The sequence below is a fragment of the Camelus bactrianus genome, chromosome 15 (assembly GCF_048773025.1).
Source record: "Camelus bactrianus isolate YW-2024 breed Bactrian camel chromosome 15, ASM4877302v1, whole genome shotgun sequence".
Taxonomy (NCBI): Eukaryota; Metazoa; Chordata; class Mammalia; order Artiodactyla; family Camelidae; genus Camelus; species Camelus bactrianus.
In genome coordinates, this window is record NC_133553.1 from 41,492,048 (window position 1) to 41,515,329 (window position 23,282).

General features: G+C 41.5%; 1 protein-coding gene across 18 annotated transcripts in view; it reads right to left on the reverse strand.

Annotated features, from left to right (window-relative positions):
* The window catches only part of SLC8A1 (solute carrier family 8 member A1), a 394,897-nt gene that overhangs the window by 66,223 nt on the left and 305,392 nt on the right, over positions 1–23,282 (reverse strand). For 13 of the 18 annotated variants that reach the window (XR_012511892.1, XR_012511893.1, XM_010967683.3 and 10 more), the window contains 7 exons: positions 19,550–19,656; positions 16,293–16,313; positions 15,845–15,862; positions 15,716–15,730; positions 11,735–11,803; positions 6,512–6,642; positions 1,824–1,923 (listed from right to left, as the gene is read on the reverse strand). Coding sequence is in view for 16 of the 18 variants with exons in the window: in XM_010967683.3 (XP_010965985.1) it covers positions 1,824–1,923; positions 6,512–6,642; positions 11,735–11,803; positions 15,716–15,730; positions 15,845–15,862; positions 16,293–16,313; positions 19,550–19,656 (461 nt within the window). In the remaining 2 variants the exon portion in view is untranslated. Of the gene's footprint in view, positions 1–1,823; positions 1,924–6,511; positions 6,643–11,734; positions 11,804–15,715; positions 15,731–15,844; positions 15,863–16,292; positions 16,314–18,902; positions 19,007–19,549; positions 19,657–23,282 lie in introns of all 18 variants that reach the window. The other 5 variants (XM_045504833.2, XM_045504834.2, XM_045504835.2 and 2 more) reach the window with 5 other exon arrangements.

Genomic DNA, 23,282 nt, shown 5'->3' on the forward strand with positions numbered 1-23,282 from the left:
CTCATATATTTGCAGCCAAAGGCAACCTGGCAACTGTTAGAAATGGTCTATTAAGGCTTATGCTGCTTTTAATGTTTTGATTCTGATATGTCAAAGCCCATGAAATAATTTGGTTATTTTAAAATATTTTAATTTTTATATTATATATTTATTATACTTTATGTAATATTTATTTTACATTATAGTTATATAACATATCATTTAATTTCTACCATTGGCCTTGTCAACACTTTTTTATTCAAGTTACCATTGTCCTTTTAGTTTTTTTCTCTCTGTGGTAAGGGAGTATAGCTCAAGCCTCAGATATTAATCTTAGATTTATAGAAAAACATAAGCCGTATGAGGGAGTGCTATAGACTGAATGTTTGTGGCCCTCTCAAATTTATATATTGAAACCTGTTTTCCAATATGGTGGTATATGAGGATGGGAACTTTGAAAGATGATTAGATCATAAGGGCAAAGTCCATCAATATGATTAATGTCCTGGTAAAAGAGATCCTGGTGAGTTCTCTTCTCCACTCCCCCACGTGAGGACAGAGCAAGAAGACAGCCGTCTATGAACCAGGAAGCAGGCTCTCACCAGACACCAAATCTGCCAGTGCATTGATCTTGGACTTCCAGCCTCTGGAACTGTGAGAAATACACTTCTGTAGCTCATAAGCCACCCCACTCTATGGTATTTTGTTACAGCAGTCCAAATGGACCAAGACAGGGAGTTTTCCCCTCCCCCATTAGAATTTATGTGTAAATCCCAAATCTACTCCCCTAAGCAATTACTCATCATTTAATGTTCATAAATTTCCACTGTATACTCAATTGCAAGAAACCGAAGTGTGATTATAAACAGCACTAATAATAAACAGGCACAGACATTGTTACCACCCTCTGTTCCCACAGCACTTGGGAGATCTGTGGCAGATTGGAAAGAGGGGGTTGTATCAGAAGTCATGACCCAACGGCTAGTGACGCTGTTTCCCTATTTTACAGTCTGGGAATCACTATTTGGAAAATTCTAGCTTTGTTCATTAGCTGCAACAGCAGAAGATGAGCCTGCGGGGATCTTTAAAGGAAAGAACCAGTGGGAAATGAAGCAGAAGAACTGAAAACAAAAAAATCCCATGATAGTGTTGCTCTCCTGTGTCTATGAGAGGGACTTTCCTCTGCCTTTATACAATCACACAGAGAGCGGACAAGGTTTGACAATGTAGGAAAGGGACACTTCGTTCTGAATTGAATTCCCGCAGGTGTCTGGCTCCTGGAGTTTGAGACATACTGCGTTTTGTAGGATTTTCCTAAATAAAACTCTGCACTTTGCTTGTACAGGAAGACACAGAACGTGATTCTATTTTCACTTCCAGAGCCAGTGCAAACACTTTTTTGTTAGACGTTGTTGAAGAGGGTGTAAAACGGTGCAGATGGCAGTGGTGAAGGGTCTTAATGGCATCCTGTCTCCCCTACGATCTCGCTGCCTCCTTTGTGACCTGCACTTGGCCACGTCTCCTGCTTTCAGGGAGTTTTCCAGACAAAGCCCCGTGACTGGCTATCCATGAGTTAAGACACAGAAGGCTTCAAATTTTTCTTGTCTACTTCCGGAGAGAAATACACAATGCAGATGAAGAAGAATGTCCTTTTTGAAGACATTTGCTTCGTCTAGAAAGTCTACATTCGTCGCCAAAATGTGCATATATGCTACAAATACATTTATTTCTCTTGTAATTTTATTACGGAGAGTCTGTGGGGCTTTGACATAGACCAAGTGGTTACAGTAGAAAAAGTCAGCTTGGAACATTATAACTTACAATATGCAGAGAAAGGCACTCACCAGCACTGACGGTGATAGCTTCGATAAACTGCTCTCTCCAGCTGTTTGTCCCAACCACAAGGGCTAGGTTTGTCTTCTTAATAAGTTTGTCCACAGTACTCTAGAAAAGTTGAAAAGAATCAGATCATAACTGCCGGGTGGGTTAAGGCCTCAGGAAAGCTCAGCCCTTGTGGATTTTGAAACCCCAGAGCTATATAAAGGGTAGCAGATGTTAGGCTCAGACAACAGTATTGACATCAAACACTGTTAGGATTATGCAAACAAGCCAGAGTCCTTACTTGGAAACATTCTGAAATGGAAACTTCTTCGTAACAAATACAAGCCTCCTCCACTGCCTAGGGGCCAAGGAAGACTGGCCTCAGCACTTAGAGTAGCGGGTGTTGCAAAAGCCCATGGCGTTCCCTCGAATGCTTCATGAGCTTGTTTCTCTCCTGGCTTTGTCTATAGTGTGCCCTCTGCAATTGAATTAATCTATGCCCTGCTCAGCTTTACGTATCTGTGAATAACCGGGAAGCGGCAGATAGATTATGAAACTAAGTCCTGTTATTATACTTTTGTTGATCAATGAAATGCGGCCAGACAGCAGAGCCTCAAGATAGCTGCTACATGATCATCAATACATAGATCTTTCTTTGGCTACTGATTTTGTCAGCCTGGTGGCCGTTAGAGAATTCATCTTGCCTTACTCCTGTTGCAAACAAGAAAAGACAAGAAAAGATCAGTTTGTATGGTTAAGGGCACACTGCCACTACCGTGTGCTGAATTTCCCCTGCACTAAGCCTCTTACTGTTATTTTCTTTTAGGCCTTTTTTTTTTTTTGATGGAGGTACCGGAGATTGAACCCATGACCTCATGCACGCTAAGCATGTGCTCTACCAATGAACTATTTCCCTCCCCTCTTCTTTAGACCTTTTTTAAGCACTTAGTTCTGTACAATTAGTACTGTCTAGCTTTTTAAATAAATGTCAGTTAACGGAACAGCAGGAGCAGCCAAGCATTCACAAGAAAACAGAGCAGATGCACCCAAAGCGCTACCACAAATCAAAGCAGCTACAGGGAGAAGGGTCACGTCCGGGACTTGAGGCTGTTCCTCCCGGAGAAACTACCACGTTGGCTAGTCTAGCGCACATCCACACTTACTGTCAGGGCATCCTCGAGTTCCCACTCAGTGCAAAGAGGCAGAAAACACGTATTATTTTTCCGAGGTCAAAATTGGTACATGTTTAATGCAGTGTACCTGAACTGACTTTGCTTTGAGAGAGAGAGAGAGCACATTATTGGCTAACCAGGAAATGTGATCTGAGGGGCCTGGACAGAAGGTCAAAGCTACATCAGAAAGTCAAGTGTGTTAGTTCAACAGTCATTGGAACTGACTTGAAACACTGAGAAGATAAGAAACATGAAAAGGCCCATATTCAACTGGCCCACTCTGTATTGTCGTCATTCTTTGCTCGATTATTTGTCCTTACGGTGGTGACCTTTCAGCCACTAACTGCGTCTAGAACTGCTAGTGCCCCTGATAATAGTTGGGACCGTCACTGCTCTTGGCTGCCAACGAGAAACACATGACAAACATCTGTCTTTTCTCTGAAGTCAGCCACATCTCATCAAGTATTCTGAGTGTCTTGGCTGATGCCAATTCAAAGTTCTGAGTAGAATGTAACAAGAAATGACCTTGACTTTTCCTAAAGGTAATGGAATCTTGGGGCAGGTCTCTCCAAAGAAGCCCTCTTTATTCTGAAGCCAAGGCAGAGAACCCCTTTCCCTGGGAGACAAACAGTTGAAGAGAGAAACTGCTCTAACAGTGAAGCACAGACTGACCTCAAAATCCCTCACAAGAGATTTTTTTAAGATAAACTAAACTTAAAATTTATATGTATGTAAAATCTAAGGTAGATTGTAAACTTTAGTTTCATAATAGGGAGGAACATATCTGACTCCATATTGGATCTGTTCTTTTAGCTCTAACCCTGTACTGTTTCCTGTGCTGAGTCACGATGGGTCTGCACCTTTCGTAAAAGAATTTGCCCACAGCCTGAAATAGACAGGATGGCCCATTCTCAAGACTCTGACCTTTAAGGGCATAACACTTTTCCATTTATATAGAGATAAAAAAGTTGCAGAATGGAGAGTAACATTTATCTTGTTGGAGGTTAACAGGGACATCATGACCTGACCTTTGTGCAAGAACAAAGGATTTCAATGCCAAGAAGTTTGCAACAACTGACCACACCCCCCCTCCTTTTTTAGTATAAAAGGAGTCTGAATTCTGACTTGAGTAAAGTGGTTGGTAAGATGGTTCTCAATGACATTAGTCCCCAATCTTCTCAGTCTGCCGACTTGCCAAATAAAGTCATTATTCTTTGCCCCAACACCTCGTCTCCTGACTTACTGGCCTGCCGCTAGGTCAGCAGAATGAGTTTGGACTTGGTAACAGTTTATGTTAACCCTGGGGGACTATGAGATAGCCTGGGTTCTTCCTAGGACTTAATTTGCATGTGTGTCCTCTCTTGACCTAAATTTGAAATTTAGACACTTGAACATTGCCATCTATACTGATAAGAGGTTTTCAAAATGCCAGTCACCAGCTCTTCACTGCACTAGACTGTAAGCAATTCTCATAACCTCACCCTCGGCAATGGGCGTTAGAAAAGCCAAGCCCTCAGTCACAGTGTAGTAAACAACAACCCGCTGGGCAAAGCACGTCGGGCTATTGTGAGGTGTCACCCTGATTTGGGACTTTCATGCAGTTCTGAGAGCACTGAATAAGTTATTTAAAACAGCTATGGTCTAGAAAAAAATCTCTTAAAATAACAATATAGAATCAAAATTGATGCTTGAGGGCACTTCAGAAATAGACCCCAAGGTGCCCTTTAGTGTTAGCAGTAACTGTCCTGATGAACTTTGAGGAGATGCAAGGAATCTACGAAAGTCACTCTAGGAAGATAAGTTCCCCAAACAGCTGGACTTACGTGGACAGACTTGGGTGACTTTCAAAGGCTCAGATCATTGGAGTGTTTACCAGAGAGAGCTCTGGACCCAAGAAAGCTGTGCTGCCTAGACAGCTGTACCCTACCATCCCCAGCCCAACGCTTCCTACAGGAAGTCACTGTGATTGCCCTTCCTGGTTATGGGTGCATGGAAGGGGGAAGTTTGGGGTTGTTCCATAAGGGAGAGAGCACATGATAATTTCCCATGAGGGTCCTGGGATGGGGGTGGGGTCAGCATTTACAGAAATGCTGAGCTGTAGAAGCTCTGCTGCCGCAGGTGGCACTGGACCCTCTGATTCGAGGTGAAAAGAGGGTATATGAGGAAGAATGAGGTTGGATATATCTGAACAGACTGGTCCATAGAAACAGCCTGATATGTTTGCACCTCAGGAATCACAGGGAACTTGTGCACCTGCCAGTCACATGTGTGCAGCGATCCAGGTTCCAGATCAAACAACGGGTGTGCTCTGATGGTCAAGGTGGGTCTGCTTAGACAGCACTGATCCCAGTGTTCATCCTGCTCTTTCTTTCCATGGGCATGAGTGAAAGGAGTTAACAGATGCATTAGTGGTGGCCTGAAGGGGAAAGTTCAATTGCATTTTTATCTTTTAAATGCCACTTTAATTGCAAAGACATGTTTCTTTCCATCTGTCTCCTATCAGGCACCTTCATTTGTTAGCTAAATTAAAAGAATAACGAATGGGCTCAGCTAAAGGAAAAGAAGCCACTACTATGAAAAATCTGGATGCAATCCTGACACATCTAAGTCAGGGGCCTGAGTCTCCCTTGTGGACATCTTCATTCTGGGTTTCAAAATAGGAACAGAATCTGCTCTTAAAAAATAAGTGGGGGAAATACTGCTGAGCTCTGGTTTGTAGTTCTGGAAGCCCCTAGAGAGGATGCTCTTTTTCACGCCCCACAGAGAACTGAGGTGTGGCTCTCGGGGGCATTTCCGAGTGTTAGGACCATGCAAGTGAGATAGGATGGGAGTTGGGAACAGGGGCCGAGGGAGCAGCTAAGAATGGACAGAAAGTTCCACCTCCAAGTCCTAAGCTCACCCTAAGACACATGTACTTAATTTCTGAAAAATGACTTTGATCATCTAGAGAACTGGGAATCCAGTTTTATCAGCTCAACTACAGACTCTCTGGTTACGGACCCTATACATTTAGTATGATGACTGGGCTAAAAGTGTCCTAGGATCTTAAGAAGGTGACTATGTATAAATGAGAAGTTATTAGTGCAGTGTTCTACAGGGAGTGCCCTACCATCCCCACCCCAAAACAAAAGCCTAATTTTCAGCAGTGAAAATGCTTGGCTTCTAATAGGTTGAATAGCTTTTCCAAATAAAGTGTGTTGGTTTCCTCCACGCGTAACAGTCTCTTGGAATCCACCTTTGCCTCTTCCTTGCTACCTACCCAGACAAAGCCCTCACTGTCGGGCATCTGTGACCCTGTAGGGTGATGGGTGGCACCCACCAGACCCTGGTTCTGATGCTGTTTTGTTGCAGGACCTCTTAATTCCCTATCAACTCTCTGACTCCATTTCTGCTCTGAAGGCCTCTTAAACCATCAGCCAGTTCCTGAAATTACATCTGCCTCTCATTCCGGATGGATCATATCGTGAAGACCAACAATATGAACCGTCTTGGTCCCAAGGTGGGCCTGGACCCATACCGGGCAGCCTTGGTGAGCGTACCTTGAACTCATAGGATTCTTCAATGATCACCTCCAGCCTGGTGTGCTCTCCCAGAATGGGGCGCCCCATCTCTGCGATGCGTCTCTCCTCTTCCTCTTTGCTGGTCAGTGGCTGCTTGTCGTCACATTCCTCTGTGAAAGGGCAGGGCAAGAAAGTGAGAAGGCACTCAATTTTATCTGGAAACCCCTGGATCCTGCTACAAGGAAACCAAGAAGGAAGGAAGCCCTGATGACCTATGAGAAATCCCCTGGGTGGTGTCGTCAGGCTGGAGGGGAGAACTGGACAGACATCTGTCCTGGTGGGCAGCACATCACTGTGACAGCAGGTGACCATAATGTCCCCCAACTTAAGCATAAGCCAAAGAACAGATGGGGAAAAGCAACTTACAGGTCACATCACTGAGAAAGACTCTGCCTGCTCGTTGTCTATGTTGAGGGAATCACCCAGCTGTCCCCCGTGACGCTGGCTCACCTGGCTGTGAGTCAGCCACATCCCTTTAGCACATGACCAAAAGGAAAGGCAATGAAAAGTGCTAGAGTGATTCAAAGGATGGAGGAGGCTGGCCTCCTGCTCTCCACTTTCTAGAAGCAGCAGAAAATGCCCCAGGACTAAAGAGATGGTGGATGGGAAATTCTGATCTTAGCTGCTCACTTGCCAAGAGCCCTTTTTGCAAGCTAAGAAGTGAAACATCCCTTCCACATTTCAGTAAGGTGCCTGCACTCCAGTGCTGCCTCTCTCTGGTGCAGAGCTGAGATGGGATGGGAGGACCTTCCCCATGTTAATCTTAAAGTAAATGGGGAGTGCAAGGGTGGAGCCTTAGGGGGGTTAATGCTACTCACCACGTAAGCATGATTATTTCTAGAACCATCATGTAGCTTACACTCCAGGAGGGGCTATGGGTGCTGAGAAGATGTTAATGGACTTGAGAGTCCATTAATGAGGGGAAGCTCACAGTTGGTTTCTCTCTGTATGAAGGTCATTAGGATAAATCCCACTCTGAGAAGGCCATGAGCATGTGAAGGACAAACACTGTTCCTGTGATCACTCAGCCCCCTGTTCTCCGGGCCCAGGATGCTGGACCAAGACAGGCCACTTCCTTGAAGAGTCAAATGGGATGAGCCTCATCTCCAAGGAAGTAGCATTGGTGGTACAGAAAGACTGGAGCCCCAACGCCCTGGCTTCTAGAAACTTCAAGGCAAACTGCCTGCAGTAGGAGTCTGCTGACTGAGGAGAGGTCAGAAAGGGAGGGACTTCTAGCCTAGACGTCTTGCCTTCTGCATTTGGGCATCAACTGCTGCAAAAGCCCACACCTCCCATCCCCTCCAAAGACACATGGCTTCCTTCTGCAGAGGGACCCTGCGGGAGTGGCTGACACTCTAGCAAATGTTGCAGAGAACTGGTTCCCAGGCCGGCTGTTGACGGCTAGGACACTGAGCACATGGGCTAGAAGCACGGCCAGCGTTTTCTATACCGAGTGTCAAACCCAACCGAAGGAAAAGCAGGATGTAGCATATCAATGAATTCTTTAGTATGTATTCAAGAGTCTTCCTAAAAGGATATTTCAGAATCTGCTTTCCTATCCCCAGTAATTACAGGGCCCCCCAAAAATAAGATGAAGACCAAAACATAAGTGATTTTTGGACTGGCCAAAAACTGCTAAATGTTAGCAGACGCAAAAGAGAGGTACCACTAGGTGCGTTTTAACTGTCATAGTTGTAATTTTTTTATAGTAAGCTTGGGAAGTTATGACCCGAAGGGAGGCAAAAGTTTCTGATTGGTGTCCCCAAGATTTGTCCTTGAAATTGTATGTGTGTGCTGTCAAGGGGCTGGGCTCAGATAACGTGATGTTCCATTTATCTAGTGCTCACGTCAATTGTATTTGATTCCCACTGCTTTCTGATCCTTGACCCCAGGGCGGTGTTATTAGAGTTTTCATAGGTTATATGAGCGTCTTCGTTCAAAACCGTGGCTGAACATGGATGTCTGGGAGACTTACATCAAATAAGAATTATTTTTCCAGAAGAAGAACTATTACCACTTGGATTTTTTTTTGCATTACAAAGCCACTTGGGGGAAGAAATTACAAAAGAAAAGTGATGTAGTGGCATTATTTAAAGCTGCATTTGACAAAATGAAATGATCTGGAACATGGTATTAAATAAGTGGACATGAAATCAAAGCACTCGGGGAGTGAAAAGGTTATTCCCTTTTTAATCATCCACTTGTCTTTCTGACCAAGGAGAAGTGCTGAGTTTGGTGCTGTTATGTCTGGACCTGGTTCCTGATACTACGGTTTCTACCATTTAGGTCAGAGAAGTCAGTTCTCAGGCATAGAGCATTTAACTGTATCAAGAAGTTAATACATTTTTTTCCATTTCCCAAATTTTTAATCTTAGCTTCTATTTATAACAAGTAATACTAGTTTTCCATTTGTGTTAGTGACAAAGTTTTCTTTTAAAAACAAATCTAGTGAAGTAAAAACATGAGGCGATTTCCAAAACAAATACATTAGGTAAATAATCGTCTAGCTGGTATGCAGCCAGTGCAAATACTGTAAAGGAGGTATGAGAATGACCAAGACTTAGGAATTACTGTCTTAACAGTTTCTCATACTAGAAAAGCAGGGTATCTGTTTCTATCACTCTCTACACTCTTGCTCCAAACTCGACTTGGACTTAATTCCACACTTCATCCCATTGTCTATCCATCTGGAAACCTTCCCCATGTTCACCAAGCTAAATCCTACTTATCTTTCAAAACCCCACCTCTTCTTGCATGAAATAGCCCCCAAATGACGTGTTTAGGAATGACCACTCTGACCTTAAATTAATTCCTTAGTATTCGTTGTGTGTACACATTGAACAATTGAACATAGACACTTTTAACATATTCTTTTTTATATGTAAATTACCTTTACGTACGAACATCCAGCATGTACACGTACCAAGACAGAAAAATACGTCTCATTGCTCTCTGACCATCCTCACGTTCCCCAGAGCCTATTACAATGTATGCGATGTAGTAGATGCTCAATAGATATTTGTGTGTGACTCTCCAACTCACGGTTAGACAAGCCTCTTATTTGCTCTATGCCTGTAAAGACCACTGGTTCCCTGAACACACGTCGCTGCCCTCCTACATGTCAGCACACTGAGCACCACCGACCCACCTCAGCCCCTTTTTCCAGGAACTCATGGTCTAGCAGGAAGGGAGGCAGACAGATGGGGCAACTTCTAGTTCAGCAAGGGAAGAGCTGAGGGCTCAGGGTCAGGGAGCAGCTTGCTCTGCTTCGGGGAGTCAGGGAAGGCTTCTGGAAAGAAGAGATACTTGAAACTGGCCCTGAAGCATGTGTAGCAGTTTGCCAGGAGAAGCTGGTAGCAAGGATGGCTAGGAGGTACTTGAGTAAGGAGGGGCATTACAGGCAGAGAGCAGTCAAAGCACAAAGGCATGGTAGGGTCAGGGCTATTTTCACTTAGAAATATCGTGAACATTTAAGGGATAATTGCCCTTAGGTGTAACTAAGAGAAGACAGCTAAATAAATCCTTTTATCTATAGTACTCTATAACGGTACTGATAAATTAGCATTTATAATACAGATTTTTGAAAGTGGCAAAGAAGAGAGATGAGTATTTTTTTTAAAGTGCCTTTTCTTTAGATATTTTTTTTATTGAATAGGGAAATAGTTTAACGGTATATTTTTTGATCATCTATTACTATTTTTTCACTTTGAGTGCTAGATCAGATGCAGTTCATTTTATTATAGTCAAGTCAGGTTCATTTCCTTATTTCTTCAGGGTGATAACATGCTGTGTTTTTAGTTTTGCTTCTCAGATAGAGGACATTCTCTGTTTAATTCTCTATCTGTATAGGTACCTATACATGTATATATTTTTAAATTTACCACATTTTATTGAGAAGTTGATAATAAGTTACATAACATCGTGGTCTTAACCAGTCAACACAACTTAAAGATCAAACACATAATTAATAGCCACTGCTAAAATCAGTATCAACAGGACGGAACACAGTCTTGTGACGAAACCTTCGGTAGGGGACCTCCCTTCTCCTGAGTAACTGATTCTGCAGATGACATACCACAAAAGCTAATAGGTACCTGGGATTGGAGAAGAGCAGAATTCTGACAAAGCTGCTGTTGATGCTTTCTGGCTCAGGCTGCATTTTGAAGCAGCATCGCTGTAAGAAGGGAAGGGCTGAGAGCGGGAATCCCTATTAGAAAACAGAACCAGCCACGTGGAGGTCTGCACCCGAGGAGCTCCTGTGGATATTCGTGAATGCATTTGCAATTTTTCATCCCAACAAACAACACAGAACTTGGAAAGGGGTCCAAGGCCAGTGGTGGAACAATTTTCTGAAGGTTATTTTAATCCTTCACTCAGATCTGGGCTGACAAGTCTGAGAGCACAGATTGCTTGAGAGTTTTCAACAGAGAGGCCTCTCTGATGAGAATCTAAAGAGACTGGTACTTTTAGTTCCACGAGGAATATTCTGGAGCAACTCTGCAGTTAGGGCTGTATGGTATTTGAATGGGGCTGTGGGATGTGAGAACGAGGAAGGTCTCACTGGGGGAGGCAGAAGTGCTTCTGTCACCGTGGCCAGTGATGGGGTGATGGCGAGGACTGAGGATTGGGTCTTCCTGTCCTTATTCAGAGATTCAGTGATGTGGTGCAAGGAGCTCACACCGGGTCTATTCTGCCAATCCATCTGGGGTAGTTCTGTAACCCTTTAGTCCCCTGTCAATGCTCCGCTCTGGAGAAACCCCGCAGATGTACCATCATCTGTGTGTATCTGGCTAACAACATGCTGCCTGGAGGCAGGAAAGGCAGGTTCTTGGGAGGAAGACAGCTTGCTTTTAAAGAAACTTCATTATATTTGGAAAAACTCGTGCTTGAGAAGCAAGATTTGCAAGAAATCCAGAACACACTGAAACCTGAGAGACCATTGGGCTCAGCCTCCTCTGCAGGTCCGTGCCGCTCCCTCCACCGTGCCTCCTGTCCTGGGCTGGTGTGGTTGTGCTTTATTGCCAATCCACCATTCCCCAGCTACAGAGAAGCCACTGCATCATGTAGCAAAGTTCAAGAGGGAACAGGGGCTGAATTATGCCACTTTAATGCCTAAAGACCTAAAGAAGAAAGAACGCTCAAAGGCAGTTAACCTTAAGTTCCTTAAACTGTGGTTTCCAAGGGCCGTGAGGAGACGAGTACCTGCAATGGTGATTATAGAGGAGGGAATCGGACGTTCTCTAGCATGAACCTTCCGGAAGACAGGCTGGCCTAGCAAAAGGACAGGCAGAAAATCAGCAGAATGAATCGCACTGGTTTGCAAGCAGAGCTTGTGGAATTAGTAAGCTAAAAGTCACACCCAGATGCACATGGCATGAGCAATGTTAGTTCAGGGACTGAGTGGTCATAGATCACTGTTATGTAGGTCTCGGAAGTGAGCCAGGAAATGGGGCAAGTGTCCTACGAGCCAAAGCAGATGGTGTGAAGGAACCTCACACCCCACAGCAGGCAGTGCAGCCAGATTCCTGCAGGTATCAGAATGGAGTATCTGTGCTTCAAGTTACTACTTCCAGAGGCATCTGAGACGGAAAGCGCTTGGTGTGACTGTAATAGGGATGAGCAAATCTGATTCCATATTAGATCTGTTCCTTTAGCTCTAACCCTGTGCTCCACTTTGGAAGCCTATTGGTGCCAACAACATAGCCTTGAGCAGGCCATTTCCCCAGGTTTCCCACGTGTAGAACAGAGATAATAGTACCTGCTCTGTCCATATCACAGGTTTGTTTCAGGGTCAAGTAACACAATGTCTGGGAACATGCTTATTTATTTCCTGGGCAGCCTGAATGAGAGAACATTGCATGCACTGGCAGGCTTTGCAAGGATACACCATTGTTGCACCTTGGATGGATTACCTAGGCCTAGGATTTTCATTAAACTCCTGCTTCAACTGACTGCCAGATCTGCTTACTGTTGCTTGTTACCGAGAGCTCCCAGAATGGACCAATCATGAGATTGGGACTTGGTGCCAACTCTGCCAAATGTCTGCCATCTAAACTTGGACACAGCATTTCTGTTCTCTTGGATTCAGTTTTCTCAGTTGTAAACTGAAACTGAACTTGAAGGGGATTTGCTCCTCTGACCTATGTACTGGAGTTACTAAAGTGTTTCTAACTGTCAGAATTTTCAGAGCTCAGCTTCCTGAAAAAGCCAAGTGCCTTATGGAGTCTATTGAGCAATGAGTACAATATGATTGGAAGAGTGACTTTTAAAGAGGCATATTGATTGTTACATACTTTTAATTAATCAGGGAACTCTGAGCAGTCTGTTTTGGGAATCAAATGTACCTCTTTCTCTCCAAATTGAACCAGAATACTTAACTTTATTAAAAGTATCCAAATTCAGGTAATCTGTTTCTCCCACTTTGGGGTCCCCCTCATTTTTCATTTGACTAGAATTCATACTGTTGGCATTTAAGAGACATAATGGGACTTTGGATTGAAAAGGATTAACGTGCAGGTAGGAATGAAGGAGTTGGGGGAACTAAAAGTGCTGGGATCAAACAGTCATTATGTGGCCTTGGACTTAAAGTCAGAGGGCCAGGCTCTGAGTGCTGGATGGGTGATTTGGAGTAGAGTGATTTTTCTCTTTGAACCTTTTCTCTCTTGTAAGTGAGAACACTAAAATCTTATTCCATAAGGTTGAGGATTAAATGATATAAGGAATAAGAAATGCTTTACAAACTCTAAGAAGCTATAATGTATAGGGGTTATCATGTTATGTGCCTGGAGGGTCAAGGGGGAATTACATCACAGGTCCCAACAGGGGCCTTTCACTGAGATAAAGTCTAGGAGCAACAGGTTAAGATTGGCAAATTCCAAAAGCACCTTCAGCATTTAATGTCTGTCACTAATGAGATCTCTGAAATATAGGTATTGGGTTGTGGACCAAATGACTTTTTCAGTTTCCATATATCCTGCTTCAAATTTAGATTTTCACACTCAGCTGCACAAGACCACGTACAAGCTGCAGACAAAGTCCAAGAGCTTGATTAACTCTTCTCTACGGCCCCTGTATTTCAAAGCCTGGACTTCAAAGCCTCAAACTGACTTCAAAGAAAAGTTCTTTAGAGCTTACAGCTGCTTTTCACAGTGTAGACCTAAATTTTCGGACACTCCCCAGAGGCATCTATAGAGGGCGGATCCCAGGCATTCTGGCCTAGTTCAGAAGTAGAGAAGCCAGTGGAGAGGTTCCTAGAGAGTTCTGCAACATTCTCTCATTTTAACTGCATCAATTTCAAACTTTGGGAAGAGTGGTAACAAGATAGTTGCTATTGGAGACTAAAGTTCGAGTCATAAGAAAGAACTTAATGAAGTACATGAAATGATAGAAAACCTTTGGAAGAAGGGAGGCTGTCCTCTTGGATGCATCATGCATCCAAGACAGGAAAGGCTGGACATTACTGGACAGGTGTTCTAGAACTTGACATGAACAATCTCTGAGAAAAGACTAGGATCCCACTGCCTAGCTACTGAATGGGAAGATGCTTCAAGTGATATGGAAAGAAGGCCCTAAAAAAGGAATCCTGACATATTCAATGATAAGAAAGAAAGATATCCAAACACAGCCATGCATTTTAACAAGGCATTTGGCAGCCAAAGACTCTTAGTTAAGGTCTCATTATCAGGCTCCACAAGGCTGAAGGATCTGTAGACATTGTCCTATTCCTACAATGATTCCCTTTTTTTCCTTTTAAAAATTTTTTAAAAATTACTTCAAGGAAGCCATGAAGGCTGGCTTGCCAAATTCCTACCTTCCTCAAAGCTCACAAGGTTAATTAACTTATTGAGTGATAGAATCACAATATTTCCAAAGAGACGCCAATAAATTAAAATGATGGGATGGAAAAAAAAAAAAAAGGAGATAAGTTTTAAAAATAAATGTAAATTCCTGCACTAGGATTCAAAAATAGCTTCTTCGGCGGTGCAGAACTGGAGAGACTTGACCTGGGAGAGCGTCAGTGAATCAGGGTTAAGAAATCCTCTATGAGGACTTGTCCTCTGTAACGTTTTTATCCTTCAATTTCCATGTCTCCAAGAGCCTATGAATCATTTTGCCATTAAATGCAGTGTCCAAAGAGAAGCAGTGGAGCGTGATGGCCCACGTGAAATTGCACATATTCAGAAAGTTCCACTTGGGGCAGAATCATGTTGGAAATACTTGATCATGAGCTTACATTAAAGGTTGTTTAAGTCAACCCCATCTCCCACCGTAACATTTTCAAAATTCGAGTTTTTAAAAATATTTCTTTTCTAAATATTCTTGTTCCACCATCTGATTTCAGGCAAAATAATTAGAATATGGATATCTGTATAATTATATTGGAAAATGCTATGGCCATTAGGATGGCCTTTCAGAGACATCCTCAACCTGCAGCTTCAGACAAATCAGACCTGCCCTTTGATGTTTATCTCCCTCTCTAAATCTACATAGAGGATTCTGAAAGGGTAAGAAAATAGGGTCAAGGAGACGATGCTGTAAGGAAATGTCTTCCTTCTGCACACAAGGAAATAACTTTAGAGTTGTGCTAAAAAAGCAAACAATGGTAGCTGGGTACTGTTCTGAATTTAAGACTTTAAAACTTCTTGACTGGCATTTTGAGTTTTTACAGAGTACTTTGTAATGCACTTCACATGGCAGACATGTTATTCATGACCGTGTTACGAATGCTAACACTTCTCAGATTGGTGTGGTGGGATGAGGGCAAGGCACGCTTTGTCCGCTCCCATCAGGGCATTATATACAATTAGGATTCTGAGCCTGGGCCTTGGAGCAGGCTTGGCTGTCAACTGCTGTGTTTCCTTGAGCTCAGCAATGGTTCCATTTATTCTGGTGCTCTCAGGAACATTGAGCAAGGTACACTGCCCATCTTCAGTGCTATGTGAACATTTGTAAACTGATCAGTATCAAAATGTGAATAATTACAGGTTCTCCATACAAATTTGCCCATAAATAAACACAACACGCACACTGTTAATGTGTAAAATGTTAAATGTGTAGAATCAGCAAGAGCACCCCATGTGCCACAGCTAAATGTTAATACAAGTTACACAGGATGTGGTTTTTGTTTGATATTGAAGGGTATTTGGGGGAAGATGAGGAACACTAAAAAAACAATTGTCTTACCATACAAGTATTTTCCTTCATTAAAAGCAAATAAAAATGAGAAATAAATTTATAAAAAGAAAAACAAAACATGGTGAGAATAGACAGTAAGAAATAAAATTTGATACATTAGACTTTAAAAGTTCATACCTGTTATTGTGAAGCCACCTAGAAAAGAAAAAAAAAATAAATGTTACAATTTATTTAATTTATACTCTAAGTAAATACCACTGACATCAGATTGCCTGACAACCCACCCAAGGTACAAAAACTTGCCAAATTATATTTACAATTAAGAAAAATGTGAAAACATCCACGTATGATTTAAACACTAATCATTTTTTTAAGATTATGAAGTTTAGTGCACAAATTTAGTTATTGTACACATCTAAGAAATCACTGATTTTTAAAAAGCTTATACTAAACTAATCGTGGAATATGAACTCTCTGACCTTAACAAAATTATGAGGCCAATGGTGCTAAACAAGCTTGCTAATAAATCAATAGAAATAAAAGTCAGAAAGCTACTGTATCACCTGACAGAAATGGAAAATAAACTAGAAAAATGGCAAGGAAATGCAAGAAATGAAATGCTTACCAAGCTCATTCAATAACAGGGCTGTGAAGGAAACAGACAAAGACAAACACAGAATAAGAGACCAGATGAATAATGAAAGTAAGAGGAATATCAGCAGAAAGAAATCCAGGCAGATCTGATTACACTAGTGGGGAGCTGCTGCTAAAAAAATTGGTGCACACCAAGTAAACATGGCAGCGGGAAAATTTCCAAATAATCCCAGGACTAATTTCTGCAGATGTGTGTGATTGGGTTGGATACATAAACAATTCACTTCGTATAGTATTTCTTGACATTTAAGAGAACATTTCTACTACATGTTTATACACAACGTTATGTATCTAGCTTACCAAATATAGTAGAAACATTTTAGGAAGTTAATCCTAAACTTTATTCAAGTGAGTCTTCCTCTTGAAATAGTGCCTGGGAGTTATTAGTTAATTCATCACATGGAAGTCTCAAATCATTCACGATCTCTGGTACTGTACTTTTCATTCAAGGAAAACAGAGAAAACATCTTAGGAAATTCCATTTTGGCCGCCCAAGGGGAAACTCTCTTATTGGAGGTTCTATTTGCATGATACTTCGGCCATCAAAGAATGCTTATGCTTTAAAAATCCTCAAAACTTGAGTGCCAGGAATTCCCAGTGTGACTTCTGCCCTTTATAAATGGACAACCAGAATGCTTCTTGTAGACATATAATTCCATGGAAACTGACAAGGTAGGGAGGGGAGGCATTGGGGGTGCAGAGCGGGGTTGGGGGGTGTGCAACAGATACAGTTTGTTTTTCAGATTACATGCTTTAAACCCCCATTAAAGGGTAGCACTTTCTTTTGGTGAAAGCTACCTGTGTAAATGTATCAAATAAATTACTTCCAGAGTTGTCAATGGGAATGATACAATTACTTTTTCAGGCCCACTTTTCTCTCTAATGGTAGTGGCATTAGCGGATACTTCCTAAAACAAGTCAGTAATCTTATTTATAGTGACAAAGATCCACTTGGCAGGTGAGGAAGCAGATAGTGCTCTCAAGGAATTTATATTTGCTTTTAGGAGAAGGTATATTTTACTAAAATGACAATTGAAAGAGCTGTATCCAAGATGCTCTTCCTTGAGAGGAAAGGCAGTTCTTTAGAGGAATACATTTAGAAGTAAGTGCTTTTTCCTGTATGTTAATGAGGCATTTTCGACCCGTCTTTGTAAGAAATCAGCACAGTTTTCTAAAGTGTCCTTCCCTTTCACCTGCTGCCTATGGAGCATATTAAGTAAGACTGCCTTAAAGGGGGTCCCCCGTGCTTCTTTCTGCATCATTCTAAAGGCTCCTGCTAGCATTTGGAGCATGATGAAAGCTGGGCACATATACTTTGTTTTTGTTTTTGTTCTTTTTTCCAAAGGACTCTGAGGCCAGTGAATTCTTCCAAAAGTGGGATTAGTTAAATTCCCCCAAATGTTGGGCCCATATAGCAATTAGTCCTTTGTGTTTTTCTTTACGTGTACACATTTCTTGCAAAGTGGTTATCTCATCATGTACACTGCCTCTCGTCAATTGTTTTATACAATTAACAACTGCAAGAGCAATTAATACGTACTGTGCTCATTTACATACATAACTAAATGTACGGTATTGCTTTGAAAAAGGCCACTGTTCAAGGATAATTATAGGAAGCCCTCACAATAATTCAGAATTTAAAAAAAACCTATTTTTAAAGCTGGTATAAAATTCCTGTCCTTCTTTCTCAAATATATAAGCCATATAAAATAGATACAAAATCAAAGAAAGTGAAAAAAAAAAAAAACCAAACTGGCTTCTTTAAATATTTTCTAAAAATATAAATACAAATCAACCAAAAAATCTAATTATAAGGATACTGCTGTTTCTTTTTTTTTTTTTTTTTCTCTGTATGTTAGAAATTTGTCAATTCTACAAGAATCAAAAGATTTTGAAGCATAAGGTTGGATAGGCTTGAAGGAAGGGCTCAGTTCTTACTGAACTACCATAGCCTTCATACTAAAGAAAATCGGTGTGGTTGTGGTTTCAGACATACGGTCCCTTTTAAATGTCATATCTGACAATATGAAAATTGAAAACTATGCCAAAATGAACATTAGGATATCGATAACATGACTCTTTAAGAATCTTTGTTCTTATTAAGTATTTTTGTTTTGAAAGCTGGCTTCTCTAAGGAAACCTAATTATTGAGTTCTTCTGAATTTCCTATTAGTTTCATGAGACTCATCCACCATGACTAACAGGTATTACGTAGGCTTTATCTCTACCGTTCTAGGAGATATCTAACAGCTGGAACCAAATTTTAGAATGATTCCTGAATAGTGACAACCTAAACACATAAAGCCTTCTCTGACATCATCACTTCTGAATTACAGAAATCTCTTCCAGTGTTTATGAAATCTGGTTTCAATCAAGGTAAGCTGGCATTTCCTGAAGAAAATGGGCATTGCCTGGTGCACTTGGGAATCAGGGAAGGGAAATGAAATTGCTAAAGCTTCAAAGGAGATGAAGTATAGTTCCTGGAAGCCGAGGAAGAGGAGAGAGTTAAGTGTGAGAGTAGGGAGACACGGAGAGAGAAGAGTACAATTTCTCGCTGGTATGTCTTTGTATACTCTCACACCTTTCATTCCTCTTCTTATCCATTTTGGTTCCTCAAGCACAAGGGAGAAACTGCACTCTTTCTCATATTCCTCACGGTCATATATTCTAATGGTAATGATCTTCCTGTGGGAACACAAGACAAAGGCAAAACAAATGGTTGGAGTCACACGCTCATGCTAGGTGTTCACCAGGCAGAATGTTACTGTGATGTTATGGAGAGAGAACTGGCCACACATGGGCCCCCGGAAGTATGTAAAAGGGCATCTGGGTGCTCTCAGCTGGCCCCTGCTGAGTTTTCTTTGTTCATTCATCGCTTTCACCAATTCTTCCTGCTTCAAGGAACAGGCGGGAGGTGCCCCAAATTGGGAAGAGAAAAAAGAAAGTTGGCTTTATTTGGGTGTAGCAAGCATCTGCACCAGCTTTCCCAGGAATGGAGACTTGATTAATATCTGATTAATATCTCAGACTGTAATGTGAAGAGTGGCCAAAACTGATGGCTGATGGAGCTCCGGGCCGGGTCCACTGTGGCCCCAGCGGAGAGCTATGCCCTGTTACATAGGTGGAGGGATGTGTGCTTTGTAAGTCACATTCTGAAGAGTGCAGGCATCCAGGGGTGGCACAGGCCAGCAGAAGCTGTTGGGCTCAACCCTGGAGCAGCTCCCCCACCTTTCTTCTCACTCATCTCCACCAGGCGGGGCTCTCCAATCTCAAGGAAGAAGGTCTTGTTTTTCTCATACTCCTCATCATCAATTACCTTGACTGATATTGTTTTGCTGAAACAGAGAAGAATAGAAATTGACGAACAAGGGGAAGAGGAAAGAGGAGAGAAGGAATGACGAGAAGAGGAGAGCAAGGTTAACAAGCTGCACTTCCAGACGAACGGCAACCGAGCAGCGTCTGTGCTGTGAGACTGTCCTTCCAGAAGGGGTGTGGGATGGGTCTGCGAGACTGGCGAGGTCACCCGATGCACAGCTCCCCTGCCCAGCACCACAGAATTATTTTAGCCAAACTATAGCACTCATACAAATGGGTTTATCATCACCACAAGAAGGAGAAAAACACAGATCACAATAATAAGAAGAGAAAAATACATTGATTTAGTAAATGCCTTCACCATAGGATTGTCTGAGCTGTGCTCTGGAACTCACTCCTTTGAAACCAATCAGTAAATCACATCAAAATAGGAACAGAGGTTTATCTCTGAGTAATAGGCATCTGGGTCATTTTTCTTTTCTTTTTTTTTTTTTTTTTGGCTTTCTCTCTGCATATCTGTATTTCCAAATGTAATATTTTTATCATAAAATTTCATTCAAATAATACATGTATAAGAGCATCACAAAGTAAAATAAAAGCCTTTTCTCTTACCCCTCCCAATGTCCTAGAATCAAACTCTTTTTCAGGTGAGTCAGATTTTCCACCTAGATCACAGGCCCTTCTTGTTTTGTCTGTCTTTCTAAAGACAGAAGCCGAGGGCTCCCAAGGTGGGGGTGGGGAAGCATGATGTTCTGGTTGTTTTCTTCCCTCCCAATGTTGAGTTTCAGCTTTGACAAAATACACCATTTACACTATTTTCAAACTCCACTAACACACTGAGGCATCTCATTACAAATTCTTCCTGCAATCCATCCTGTAGTACTTCTTGCCTTATTGTCCTCTGGTTGTGAGTGACTGATGGGCAGGTAGGTAGGACGAATGCAAATATTATGCAAATCTCAACTCCCCATAAGCCTTGATGACTCTGCAAATAAATCTAACGTTACCTTCTAATTATAAAGGGCTTAATCACTTCATGTATTACAATTTACTCAGAGCCCCCAAACACGTTCGTACTTGAAAAAAATTTTTTTCAGTAACATTAGCCAAGAACATTTATGACGAAAGGTTTTGAAACAGTAAGTTTATATAGACAAAGAGTTTTAACGTCATGGACGTTATTTAGTTTGGGTGGAATTTTCTAGGTCTTCTAGAAGGAAATTAGTTTATAATCATTTTTTTAAAAAATTATTGATCTAAGCCATCAAGTTTCAAGTTTCATTTAGACCTATGCCTACCAAGTAGCATCAGTCTTCTCTTCTCATATGAAGGAGAATAAAGACAGAAGTTGCTTTTAATAATCTGAATTTCCCAGCCCCCAGCGCTAAGTGAGATCAAATGATTGCTTCCGGTCCTTGGGAGTCTCATGACCTCCTCCCTGTTCCTTGGCTAAAGAACATCGCCCAGAAGGCTCACATCCCAATTTCTCACTACTTAGGCGTTGCAGCGCATGACAGTACCTTTTCTATCTGAGCTGTGTCCTCAAAGACTAAAATACTAAGGTTGGATGAACAGCTGTAAATGACTAAAGCAATAATCATTTTTTAAGACTAGTTAGATATTTACAAAACTACCAACAATGTGACAAAGTTCAACCACATATATTCAGTGGACAGTTCCTGTCTAATTTCTAGAACTGTTTTCTGGAACTGACCTATTTATATTTTATATAAATCTTTATATATTATATATATATAAAATATATAAATATATATATGTATAGCATGACTCCAGCCTCCTCTGACTACACCGGGGTATCTGATCATTCCTCAATATCCAAAAAATACTAAATATTAGAGAAAACACAAGAAGATGTTAAGAAATGATGATACATATGCTTTTAATTTCAGAACCGAATTTGGTAAGTGAGGTCAAATCTACTCTTCAAAAACCTGCCAAACATCTACCCTCTTTGTCATCCAACTTATGCATTTTAGGTATTCATTTCCATTTTACTGCCTTGTAATTATAAACTCTACTTTTACATCTCTGCTAAAGCAATCAGCATCATCTGATCAGGGCAGAGAAAACGCTGATGACCATTAGAAGGGACCCGCTACGGTCTTCGGGACCTAATGGTCCCAAATTCATTATCAAGGCACTTTATGGCAGCGTTCATTAGACTGGGTGTCATGTTACAATGCTCCTGCTTATATTACTTAAAAACATTTAGCTTCTCTTTCTCCATGTTGCACCCCCAGCTCACCCCACATCTCATCATGTACTTTGTTAGATTGTAGGATTAAAGAAAGCACAGTGGAGACGGTTGGCATGATCTTGCTAACAGGGTGAGCATTTCTTTAGGAAAGGCTCCCAGTGTCATTCCCAAAGGGCAACATGACCACTTATTCACAAATAGATAGAAAAACCCAAATAACATATTGTCGTTTATCCTTGGTGAATTTAATCCTCTGTTGCTGTGATAGGTTTATTTTCTATAGTCTGAATAGTTAATGCATGTGAGAAAAATAGGGTCCTGTCCAATTTGTTTGTGTGATAAAATAAATGCTTAACATTTACTAGTAGAGTATCAGTACTCACTGGGATCATAATCCTTAGAAAATGTTTCAGTATTTGACAACTGTGACACTGGAAAATCAACTATGAAGGAAAACAGTACCTCTGTAGATGCCTGGCAAAGGCACCTAAAATAGATGGGATTTGCATAATGGCACGTTATTTCAAAATCATTAGTAACACAATCAATAGTGCCCCTGACAGGAGGAGCCATTAAATTATATATTGATTTTGCTCCTCTTGCACAGTAAAGCTATTAATAAGAAACTTGATTATTAAAGGACCATTCAGTCAATTTAAAGAGGCAAGATAAAGTCAATTATTATGCATTAGCCCTCTGAATCAAGAGAGGCAAAAGTCAGAACAGACTGGTAACATTCACCTTTTGCTTCGGGAGAGAACTCCGTCTCCCCCTGGCAAATGTAGAGAAGGTGAAATTAACCTATGTAAGTTTTAAAGGATCATATATTTGGGATGTCTTTTGCTCACTTTCTAGAGCCTAATGCATGAAAGAGACTGTCATCACTTCTCCTGTCACTGCAGATGTCATGTGAGATGGAGCCGATCTCATGGAGCACCCAGTTCCTATAGCCTGATGATCAACAGAAGTACCCTCCTCTCTGTTCCTTAACAGTTATGCAGTGGAAATAGAAGCTCAAGGATTGAAGGGCCCTTACAAGCCCTCCAGTTCATGCCCATTGCCGCACGGACCCCACGTCCACAGGGCCTGTGCACTGTCACAAGGACTCCCTCTCCCTGAGAACACAGATTCATGCTGGCTGTACTTTGGTTCTCTTGACCAGTGGGAAGCAGTCAGAGAGCTGATACTATTCCTTTAAATCGACGGGGTTAGCCAGGACAAGACTGGAGTAGTCAGGTAGACGCAGCCCTTTATCCAACAACTCCTGCACTATTATTGCACTGATAAAGAACAAAAAGAAAAACAGTGTCACACAGTTTTCAACTACTATAATTATTATGAAGAAGGCAAGAATTTCTCACTTGATTTTTTTTTACATCACTCTAAAGAATCTACTATAAAAATTATGTTTTCTGTAAATGAGCAAAG